This window comes from Monodelphis domestica, chromosome 2 (genome assembly GCF_027887165.1).
Source record: "Monodelphis domestica isolate mMonDom1 chromosome 2, mMonDom1.pri, whole genome shotgun sequence".
NCBI classification, from domain to species: domain Eukaryota; kingdom Metazoa; phylum Chordata; class Mammalia; order Didelphimorphia; family Didelphidae; genus Monodelphis; species Monodelphis domestica.
Window position 1 is genome coordinate 161,935,389 of NC_077228.1, and position 12,542 is coordinate 161,947,930.

Here is a 12,542-nt window from a genome sequence, read left to right on the forward strand (position 1 = left end):
CTCAATATCATATAAGACTCCATGAAATATATATTAGAGATAATTTTTTTCTGCAACCCTCAAATTCTTAACATCAATGTATATTCAACTAGGGTGTCTGCCTCTGTTGTGGAAGATAACTAGCTCAGAGTCAAATGAAAGAGAGCTTCCTTATAAATAGTGATGCCATCTAGATGCTCTTATTTTCAGATGGCATTGTGCTGATTGTATCAAGTTCCTGAATGCTGCAGGGCTTCCCAAATCAGATCTGTAATTGCCCACAAGAGTTCAGACTACATATACTGGAAAAGCCAAATAAATGAAGAATGCACCTAGGCTATGAGATATAGTTACATGGCTAACCCATAGAGCTAGTCAATCAGTATATTTCTTGGGCAAACACTGCTCATAGACACAGACTGAGGCCAAGGATTGAATCAGAGGGTGGCAAGCTGAATTGTCTTGGGTAATTTTCTCAGTACTTGTAATAACTTCAAACTTCTTTTGAAGAAAAAAAAGAGGGTGGGTACATCTTAAAAAAAAAACATTATTCTTCTGGTGACACTTTATGTCTGAGTCATGGAATACTATTATCATCCAAAAATTAAAATTGAAGACCATTCAAAGGACATATGGTGGACACCAGTAGTCTGTAACACATGATCACTGAAGAATTGTGCAGGAGAAATAGGATCAAGAAATATGTGATTAGAAAAGAATGGGTAGACTGTGTTGCAAGAGAGAAGAAAAACAGTTGGGCTACCATGTGCTCCACTGGTATCTGTGCAAGGTGAAGATATTAAGTAGAAGGTTTCCAAAATGTTGGGGCGTCCCCTGTGGAAGATATACAGAAGGACATGTAAAAGAGTTGCCTAATTGTTTTCTACAGTATGAGGATAAGTACCTCTATTGAACAACTCATCAACTTACTTAAATACCGAGGCAACCATATCCCTATGCATATACATAAAGAGTGATGGCTCCATGCAACATTAAGAAATTCCACAAGGTTTTCTCCTTGCAAAGTCAACAGCTAATAGGAACTACTTTTTTAAAAATGTATCTCTTTACATGTACACTATACATGTACATGGGCATGCTTTGTTTCTGTATGGTACCACTAAGATGATAGAAATAAGGTTTCAAATATGGCACCTAGCTGCAGAGCATATATCACCCAAACGTGTTATCAGATCCCTATTAAGGGAGAAATTAGCACCAATGGAAGACTTAACTGCAAAGAGAAGGGGCTTGAGAAGCTGTGTGTATGTGGGGTAAGATGAATATACACAGAAAAGGTGGTAACCCTTGGAGATGCCATGGTGGCCAGAGAACCTATTGATGGCACTACTAGTATGCTTTTGTTTTATAGCAATGTTTTATAATAACCCTTAATCCAACAGTCTTTGTATATGATAATGTAGTTTTTTTCCCCATAAATTGAGAAGAGGTAAAGGATTCTTGGCAGCTAGGTGGTGTCATGGATAGAGTGCCAGATCTGGAGTCGGAAAGACTCCTCTTTCTGAGTTCAAATCTGGCCTCAGACATTTAGTAATAAGTGTGTGAACATGGGCATGTCACTTAACTGTCTGCTTTATTTCCTCATGTGTAAAAGGAACTGAAAAAAGAAAATGGCAAACCACCCTGCTTTGTCAGACACAAATGAAAAAAATGACTGAACAACAACATAGTATAGTATTCTGGAAGAAGAAAAGGTGTGGAGGGGAGAGAAAGGAATGTTATGGAGCAAGAGAAAAAGGAGGGAGAGGAGGAGAAAAAGAATCTGAACCCTCAAAATCCAAAACCAATTACAATAAAGATAGGAGTGAGGAGTCCTAGAGTGTATTAATGACTGGCAAAGATAGCAGCTATGGGAGAGAACAATAGCCAAAGCTAAACTGAAAAAAAAAAAAAAGGCCAGAATTATGTGAGATTTATAAGAGAGTTTTTCCAATTCCAAAGCAATCTACAAAGACCAGTTGTTTATCTATCTAGACAGATAGACATACATATACATATATATATGTACTATATATATACACATACCCATATGTATCTTAGGCAGCTATGTGTGTATATACAGATACACAGACACACACATGCATACTAGAGTAGCTGCTTGTTTTTGTTTTTTGTTTTTTTGCAAGTTTCTCTGGTTCTCTCTTCTTATTTTGGTAACACGGATTCTTAAAGCTACAGCTGTTCATACTTAACACTTTGACAAGCCTTTCTTTGGTGGAGGAGTATTAGATAGAGCAACTCCACAGGGAGAGAAAAAGATGGCTAGTAGAAGAGGGAAGGGTGATTTGAATTATGGTAGTTTAGGGCTAATGAAGTTAAGTTTTCTCTCATCTCTGAACCTTAGGCAACAGAAAAACATTCCACAACATCTTTGTCCTTGTGGGAAACAGGTCTCAGTGACTGGATGAAAATCCTACTGCTGTATCTTATCCTTCCTAAAGTTATTTGTAATAAATAGTATTCTTTCAGTGCTCTCTCTCTGTCTCTCTGTCTCTCTCTGTCTCTCTCTCTCTCTCTCTCTCTCTGTCTCTCTCTCTCTCTCTCTGTGTCTCTCTCTGTTTCTTTCTCTCATTCTATCTCTGTCTCTGCCTGTTTCTTTGACTCTGTCTCTCTGTCTGTTTATTCTAACTCTGTCTCTGTTTCTTTGACTCTGTCTCTTTCTCATTAGGTCTATTTCTGTCTCTCTCATTCTGTCTGTTTCTCTGTTTCTGCCTGTTTCTCTCTTCTGTCTGTCTCTCTGTCTCTCATTCTGTCTCTGTCTTTCTGTTTTTGTCTATCTCTCTCATTCTGTCTCTGTTTCTCTATCACTCTCTCATTCTGTTTGTTTCTGTCTGTCTCTTTCTCTCTCTCCCCCCATACTCCAACCATTCCACCACAAGGATCACCCAAATGTCACAGACAAAAAAATGTAATGTTTTGTATATCATTTTTAAAACTAAAGTTTAGCTGTTAATTATTTTAAAAATTACATTTAGCTAAATTGTTGGTTCTATAGAATTTTTCATGAGTAAAAATAATATCATTTATAATTGAGTATTTTTAATAAATGTTTACCTTAAAGCAATATATATTTCTCCCTGTGGTCAGTTAGCTAGTAATAGGGCACAATAGATAAATCCAGGAGAAAATCTTATCAGGTAAACTTTGAGGTGGGAGTGGATGAAAACACATTTACACACACACACACACACACACACACACACACACACATACAGTAAATAAAAGGGAAAAAAGGTGAGTAGTGCTACTTTTGGTTAACAACAGGCTGGTTTTGAGTACTGGGGCCAAACAAATTATTCTTGTTCTCTATTCTACCTTATTCCAAAATTGGGAAAACTTCAGAGGCTTTAAATAAATTATGAGATATCACAATCTCTTTGAAACTAATTTTGGACTCCTCAAATTACTCATTCCCAAGAAAAATTACAGGGCTAAGAATGAGTAGTATTTATGGCCTTTTTTTCTTGACCTCATTAGTATATGAATAGTGAATAATCCATATTTCCAACTCAATGAAACCTGAATATTCCTTGTATGCCTGGATTGGTCAAGACACACAACTTAACAATAACTGCCTCAGGAAAGGAGAGAAGGACAGGATATGGATTCTTCTCAAGCTAGGGGGAACCACAGCCTGATTCTTTGACATCTGTGAAACAATTTCTCAGGATGAAGTAGGTAACAACAGAACCCATCGTACATATACAGACCTTTTCCTCTCCTGATTCACTGCTACCTTTTCCAACTTGTACTGACTTTTCTTTTTTCTTCTTGCACATGGCAAAGCTGGGCCTATTTTGCTAGCCTGGCCTTGCACCCAGTTTGGAATCACTGCTGAGCTGCTCAAAATGCTCAGTCACCAACACTTTCTTCTAAAACAGAAACTTTGAAAGATTACTGTAGCATTCCACTTGACTAGGATAAAGAATTTTAGTTGGTAATGGGAAGCATACACAAATCTAATAAGCAATAGCACAACAAAGGAGACAAAACTTAATTAGGAATTTATTCATTTAAAGCAAATTAATATTAAAGCATAATTCAGTGTAGTTCTTGCCTATTGTGATTTAGTAGAAATTTCCAGGGGGGGTGGACTTTGTTGACATTTCTTTTTGTTGACTTTTCTGGGTGGACATTTGGTTGGGAAGCTTGTGAGTCAATCTTTTTTAAAACAAATGGCAAAACCATCCCAAAGGAAATCAGGACAACATGGCGGCCACACCCAACCAGAGCATAGGAACTCACTGTTATGAAATGTAATAGAGTGTGTCTATCTCTTGCCCCTTTCCAACCAAACATCCTTGCTCATTGTTATAAAAATCAGTCACCAGGTTGTTTCCCTGTCACAAATAATCATCCACTATTCTTTCAGACTTTGCCACAAGCAAATTCAAGTGACATCCTGACTGTTGTTGGCCCTAGGGAGCAGAAGAGACAGATATATATTTGGCTAGAGAAATTCTAGAAGCTACCCCACATACCCATATGGCAAGAGTACGTGTGGGATTTACTTTCTTAGAGATGAGTCCTGTGGCAGGGCATCCAATGAAGGAACCTCTTGATCTCTAGTCCCTTGATGAAACTGGCTAGATTACATAAAATCTCTGTTAGAGGGGATGCAAAAGAGGTCATACTGCCTGATTTTTTTTTTAACTATCAGTTCATCAGAAATCAGTTGTCTACCACTTCAGTTATAGGGCACTAATATCATCTAATTACTCTCTAATTATCTGGTAATTTAATAGCACATACAACTTCACAGTAATACGGAATGACACAAGATATGAAGTAAAAGTAATTAGAAAATCATGGGTTTAGAAGGAAGACATATATTTATACCTCAGACGATATAGGCACCTGAATCCACCTAGACTAAGGCAGGGATGGGAGTTTGATGAATTTGCTCTTGAAAAATTAAAAAAAAGAGTTTCTCAGAACCTCACTAGTCTTTGGACAATTAATTGAAGTCATGAAGACTAGATAATGCACCTATAAATCAACTCTTTAATTGGCTTTTGAAAATACATTAATAATATGAATTTTAGTTCTTTAATTTCTTGCCCTATCTCCTCCCACCCCATCTTTCTAATCATAGCAAAAATAAAACTTTAGAAATTGATTCTCTTTTTGCTTAGACAAAAAAAAGAGATATTAACCAGTTTTCCTTAGTAAGTCCTGAAAACATATTCATTTCAGAAATAGAAGGCCTAAAACAAAAAGATGACAAATTAAAAATCCATCTTTCCCATGCAGTAAACCTATACTAATAGCTATTTCAATGGTTTCACAAGAATAGGGCAGAGGTTTAAAAAAAGACAATGTAAATTTGGGTCTAAAATTCGAACCATCCTAGAAGATTCTAGTAATCCATTTTTGAGAATATAGAACTGATTAAATTTTCATGAGCACACTTTTAGGGATATTTCTGTTTTGGAGAATGTGAAACCAGGAAGAAAAAAACAATATCTTGAAAGCCTGAGTTAAATTGATTCTGTATTTTTTTTAAATGAGGGGTTTATGGAAGAAGGAAAAAAATGACAAAATTAAAGGTCAAATGGAAGAAGAACATTTTAAATCCAGCACTTATTTGCTCTTGGTCTGGAAAGATGGTGAACAGAACAACCCTCTTTTCTTATTCCAAAGCCTTCTGGAGGTTGATACAGGAAGTGGGTGTTGAAATATACCCACCCTGCATGGAAGTATGCCAACTATGCTTAAATGTACTAGGTCCCTTGTTCTAATGGTGCCCCTATGCTGGTTTCATGCTGTAGGCTTGCCTTATTCCATGGCCTGATTTCAGTAATGAAATCTTTCTTTTATTAAATTCTGCACTATGTTCAAAAATGTTGTCTGGGGAGCTCTTCACTCTCTCTTCTTAGGGTCTTGCTGAAGACAATGATAAGAGACAGAGGGGCCACGTAGAATAAAAGAGATAGGACTGGTGGGATTCCAAGTCTGTGGAACAGATTCAGCTCATGGTCATCTTCACCTTTAAGAGATTTGTCTGTTTAAACAATGCTACATGTTTACTTATGTGCATACATATAGATAGATCTCTAGTTAAACTTGTGATTTTTGCAAAAGGACAATGGGAGTGACCAAGCTTAAATTCTAAAAGGCATTCCTATGGTACTTGGCAAGTGCAATATGTGTTTCTTCTCAAAGTGAACTTTCTTTCCTGTGTTGGGTACAGTCACAAAGTTGTTTACCAAGATGCAGAGCCAGGGCAGGGGGTGAGGAAGAGGGGAAAGAAATGGAGGCAAACATCACCCATTATTCTATATCTTAAGCAACATGTAGAAAAAGCTAAAGATACATTTGAAAATAAGGAGAGAAAAATACAGTGGTTACACTCCACTTCAAGTTAAATCGGTGTGTTCTCCCTCTTCCCCTTCACATGAGGCCAAAGACTCCAAAGTCATCAATAATACCTCATTTATTAATTAGACTATGCAAACCATTTTCAACCATAGCTCATTCCATCACTTTGTCTCAATAGCAACTGGTTTAGCTTTTCTTTTTTTCTTTTTCCTGTGTTAGCCACTTCCTAAATGGCCAGGCTTAAGCTGGCCTGGACAAACTGGAGAAAACCCAAGGGTCTTCCATTAAGATCTAAATGGTTTTAAGAATGAACACACATTCTTGCTGGTTTTACCCTCATCAGATGGCATGCCATGATGTCAAAAGATGTCACAGTCTTGTCTTAACGTCTCCCCATTTTCCAACGTGATGTTACAACATGCCCCACAATGGGTAGCACTTAGTATTAGTGGGGGGCCCCTTGTCTGTCAAGTCTCCTCTATTTGGAGCCTGAGCTCACTTGCTAGATTCAAGTGGGTGTCCTAAGGAGCCTTACACCCTATTGAACAGATATAACTGACAGCATAAATGGCTAGCAACCAAAAAAACTCAGGTCTGGTGCACGAAGGACTGGCACAATGTAGCTGTGGGGCAGCTTCTTGAAGGGGGGGGGACACTCTTCTTTCATGGAAGCCCCAGATCACCAGCTACTTCTCTTCACTAAGTCTCTATTCTATCCCTAGAAAGGCCTCTCAGTGTCATTTTTTCCAAGCAGGGAGACATTCCCAGTTCCCTGACTGGACATCCAGAGCTGTCGATTCTCTTCTTCCAATTCTGATTCCCTCTTCTTGGACGTGGGTCCCTTCCCAAGGCCTCGAGGAGGGGGAATGATGCATCAATGAGACGGTGAGGCGTCCTCCAAGCCCAACAGCTCCTTTACAAGTCTTTCCCCAAACTGTGCCCGACTGTATCTCTTCACGTGGTAGGCGTCAGACATTTTATATAGGATGTAGGCATTATTGATCGCAATGCTGATGGCAAACCAGAATACCTGTTGCCAGGTCTTGTTTGGTTTATGAGAAATGAAATACCTGAGAAGGCAGATAAGACAAGTTGAGTCATAGATGGATGAGTTGGGTCACATCATCAAGAAAGGAGTGTCCAAAGAGAGTCTAAGTTTCTCTAGGATGGAAATTTTGGTTTCTAATAATAACTAGCATTTATATAGTGTTTCATATTCTGCAAAGTGCTTTATAAGCATTATATCCTTTGAACTGTCTTAAATTTTTCCCAATAGGAATATAAGGGAGGCAGCTGGGTAGCTCAGTGAACTGAGAGCCAGGTCTTGAGGAAGGGAGGTGCTGGGTTCAAATTTAGTCTCAGACACTTCCTAGCTCTATGAACCTGGGCAAGTCACTTAACCCCCATTGCCTAGCCCTTACTGCTCTTCCTTTTTTTTTTTTATAAACCCTTACCTTTACTTAAAAAAATATATATATATGATTTTTAATAATAAATCAAAAGAGGTAAAAGAAAAAAAAAGTTCTTTCAGTCAAGTGAGCAAAGCAAAGAGAGCCAGAGACTCACACCTGCAGCACTTTACCAAAAGCACAAGCTCTGAAAAACAGAGCTCGACAGCATGGGTCTCAGCCAAATTTATCTCCCAAGCATCCTTATGTAAAATGAGGATTTAACTTAAAAGGATGCTGGAAATGTAGCTCAGGTGCGGCAATTTGTACAATGTCTGAGGTCAGATTTGAATCCAGGACCTCCAGTTCTCTAGGCCTGGCTCTCAATCCACTAAGCCACCCAGCTGCCCCCTCCCCGCCCTTACCACTCTTCTGTCTTGGAACCAATACACAATATTGATTCTAAGGCTGAAGGTATGGGTTTAAAAAATATAAGCTTTATGAAGGCAAGGATCCTGAGTCTGGTGCCTGGCATATTAGTAGCCCCTTAATAAATGCTTATTGACTGATAGTAGTTTCTCAAACACCTTGCATAATATGGGGTACATAGCAAGTGTTCTATAAATGCTCACTGAGTGAATCATTCAAACAAGAAGATATACCTTCTCTGACTTAGTTATGAGTCCCAGTTTATTAGCTTTTACCCAGATGAATGTGGATTCTCATCTATGGTTAATGTTTATATTCACCAAGTGAGTCTGGGAAATTCCCATATGCTCATATCCCTAGCCAGGGTTCTTACCAAGGACTTACCAGTCCTTGATCATCCAGAAAAAGGACAGAAAATTACCCTAGATAGTTGAGTGAATGTTCAAAAATCTTTTGAGGCAGTCCGCCCTTGAGCAAAGCTTAGAATCATATTCATAGTAATTTGTTATGATTTTACAATTCAAGAAATAATATTTATTTAGCTCTATTAGCAAGGTGGTGTAGCATATCCATGGGATGAAGGCCTGGAATCAGGAACATTTAAGTTCAAATCCAGCCTCAGACACTTACTAGCTGTGTGCCCCTGGGCAAGTCACTTAACCCTGTTTGCTCCAGTTTTCTCATCTGTAAAATGATCCAGAGAAGGAAATGGCAAACCACTCTAGTATCTTTGTCAGGAAAACCCCAAAGGAGGTCATGAAGAGTAATACATGACTGAAATAATTAAACAACAAAATAACAAAAAGCTCCTTTAATATCCAAGTATAGTTCTGAGTGCTAGAGATGGCATGTGTCTATTGGGGAGGAGGGGTTGGTGCAAGAGAAATGACTTCCATTAATTTACAATTTGACTGGAAGAACATAACATGTGGAATGACAATGGACAGCACTGTGGGGATGAAGTACAAAGATGAACAGTTTAGACCAGCAGTTCTCCAACTGTGGCCCAGGGATCTCCTGGGGCTCCCAAAGACCTTTTATCAGAGGGTCCACAAGATTAAATTATTTTATTCCAATTTTTATTATTTAATACTTTTTTCATTTATTTTAAAATGATATTATTTAAATTAGTATTATTTTTAGCATAATACTAACACACTTGATTTTCTAGTGCAATAGTTATCAATGGATATAGCCCATATAAACAAAAAGTCTTCTGGAAGTCCTCAGTCATTTTTAAGAATATAAAGGAGTCCTGGTAATAAAAAATTTGAGGGCTACTGGTCTAGACAATGACTAAGAGAAGTCAAGTGGAATTGGTGTTTGGATGTGGGCTAAAGAAGTCAGAAAATCTTCATGGGGAAAGAGGAATACTTATTGGGTCTTAAAATGGCTAGGATTTAGCTAAAAGGAGAGGAAAGGCAATGGAATTGGGTATAATGGAGCTTTGCCCAGTTGGAGGGGGCACAGAACAATGTTGGAATTGAGAATGAGCATGATGTGAATGGTGTAGAATGAAGATACATACCAGGCTGTAGTAAAGGGCTTATTCTTGGCAATAGAGGGAGGCAAGGTTGGGCAGGTAGGAGAAGCTTATGAGAAGCCACAAATGCCAAATTAAAGAATTTGGAGGTAATAGAAGCACACTTCTCTGAGTTTCACTCTTCCCATTTCATAAATAGAGAGGCATAATGACTTGCATAGGGATCAACACTGACAGCTGGAAGAGATCTTACAGGTGCTCAGCTCCAAACCCCCAAATTTTACAGATGAGGAAACTAAATCTCCAAAAGGTTAAAATGGACTTTCCTAACGCAAGGCACAGAGAGCTGGGTGGCAGCTGGGTACCCATAAACCTGCTGAATAAGTGGTGGTGAGAAAATGAGTGAGCATTTATCTCCCTTTTAGAGTTGAAGCTTCATTTACAATTACGGCAGTCAAGAATTCCCCTTTTTGCTTACTTGCTGTATTTGTCGTCATATTTGCAGATATAGCTAAGGTGAGCAGCAAAAGCTTCCACAGCCAGAGGGCAGGGGATCTCTCCACTTTTCCTCTTGATGATCACTCCTGTATGGAAAAGAGAATAATTCCGTTTCTTAATTTTGCCTTACTTTCCAAGTTGGAAAGGGAGGTGGAAATCATCTATAGAAGAGCCTAAGTCTGGCCAGATTGTCATAAACAGGGCTTAAAAATAACAGTTCCCAGAAAAGAAAAGAAAAATATTTAAAGAAAAAATTCATCACTAAAGAGTTCTGTAGAGAGGAGAAAAATGAAAGTCGTTTGAATATACACGTAGAAGCAAACTAGAACAGAAAATTTGGATTAATCATTAGGTACATGGTAACATAGTGACATAAGGACATAGTCGGGTTTGGAGAGGTATCAAATGTACTTTAAATAGTATTTGGGAGTATGATGTATTCCCTTATAAAGGATTTAGTGGTGTTTGTATGTGTGTGTGTTTATGTGTTTATGGGGGGAGGGAGGGGAAGGAAGAAAGGGGGGAGGAAGAAAAAGAGAAAGGGAGAGGTGGGGAGAGAAAGAGGGGGAAGAAGATGGAGAGAGAGAGATAGAGAGGGGGGGAGAAGGAGGGAGAGGGAGTGACAGAAAAAGAGGGAGAGGAAGAGAGGGAGTGAGAAAGACAGAGAGAGACAAAGAGAGGGAGAGGGAGAAGCAGAGAAAGACAGATAAACAGAAATGTCTCCCTTATCTGCCTAATTCCATCCCTGCCCCTTTTCCAGTAATAACAAGGGCTCTTCCTCTCTGCTTTTTACCATACATCCCATATAGGTCTTCAAAAAAGCCATTGCATTTGGAATTCTGAAGATACTAGAGACAATAAAGATGACATCTGTTTAGAGGCGGACATATAGTGTTAATATCACTTAAAAAACCCCAAACCTTTATCTTTCTTAGAATCAATATTATGTTCTAATTGATACAATTGGTTCTAAAGCAGAAGAGTGATAAGGGGTAGGCGATGGAGACTAAGGGACTTGCCCAGGGTCAACATAGCCAGGAAATATGCGAGACCAGATTTTTCAACCAAAGGTCTTCTGTCTCTTGGCCTGGCTCTCTATCCACTGAGCCACCTAGCTGCCCCCTTAATATCACTTTAAAAAATAAACAAGATTTATTAATGTTTTGCTCCATTTAGTTCCGCTATCCTTAAATGCTTCAATTTAATTGAACAAAAATTTATTAAGCACTTACTATGAGCAAGGTACCATGGAGAGAAGAAGGGAGATGGACAACATATACACAACTAAATAAAAGATAATTTAAGCAGGGAGAGACTACTATTAACTGGGAAAGGGGAGGGTTATTGGAGTTTACTAATAACTGGGAGTTCAAATCTGATCTCAAGCACTTACTAGCTTTGTGACCCTAATGTGACCCTATATGACACTTATTCTTGTTTGCCTCAGTTTCTTTATCTGTAAAATAGACCAGAGAAGGAAAGGCAAACCACTTCAGTATCTTTGCCAAGAAACCCCAAAACAGGGTCACAAAGAGTGAGACATGACTGCAAAATGACCAAATAATACTCAGAACCCCTTATGTCTCCCATCTCCTTGCTTTACTTACTTGGCTCATATCTTTACCATTGGATTCCATAGATTTCTGAATAGCTCTAGGGAAGTTTTATAGAAAAATACTTTGCATTTTCATTAGCTTCATAATTCTGTAAAGTTTAAATGTACTGAGGCTTTGATGGGGAAATACTGACCACAAAATGGGAACTAGAAACAAAGCAAAAAAGATTTTGCTCTTGATAGGGATGTCATGACATTTATCAGCAAAAAATGTTTTAGAATGTTCTACAGTTGCATGGGGCTAGGGGTAGGGGGGGTTCCTCCTTCTCTACCACCCTGAATTATTCCCCAAGTGGCAGCATAGCTCTTTAAATATTCATAGCCAGTTAGATTATTTTCTCTATGTTTGACTTAGACTTTTTTTGAAATTTGAATTTTATTTTATTACATTGTATAATATTATTGTGTGATAGAATTGTGAAATATGCTAAAATAACTATAGTAGTAATAATAATAGCTAATATTTGTATAGTGCTTACTATGTATCAGACACTGTGCTAAGTGCTTCACAAATATTACCTCGTTTCAGCCTCACAATATCCGTGGGAGGTAGGTGCTGTTATTATCTCTATTTTACATATGAAGAAATTTAGGCAAATAGGTGAAGTGACTTGCTCAGGGTCACACATATACTAAGTATAGGAAGCTTCTTCCTGATGTCTTCCTTACTCCAAGCTTAGTACTCAAACCAATGTGCTACTCATATACCCCTGAAAATAAGCTTTCCAGTGCTAAATATACACCAATGATGCTGAATGTGAGTTCGTTTCAGAGTTTGGGACATGAAGGCGCTGAACAGCCTGAGATT

The 12,542-nt window shown here is 38.3% G+C and overlaps 1 protein-coding gene across 1 annotated transcript in view; it reads right to left on the minus strand.

Moving 5' to 3' along the window:
- Positions 1-6,418: 6,418 nt before the first annotated feature.
- Positions 6,419-12,542, minus strand: part of PGBD5 (piggyBac transposable element derived 5) — a 166,672-nt gene continuing 160,548 nt past the window's right edge. The window contains exons 6-7 of the mRNA XM_056816139.1: positions 10,100-10,205; positions 6,419-7,391 (exon numbers count right to left, since the gene is read on the minus strand). Of these exons, the coding sequence (XP_056672117.1) occupies positions 7,196-7,391; positions 10,100-10,205 (302 nt within the window). The 3' untranslated portion in view covers positions 6,419-7,195. The remainder of the gene's footprint in view (positions 7,392-10,099; positions 10,206-12,542) is intronic.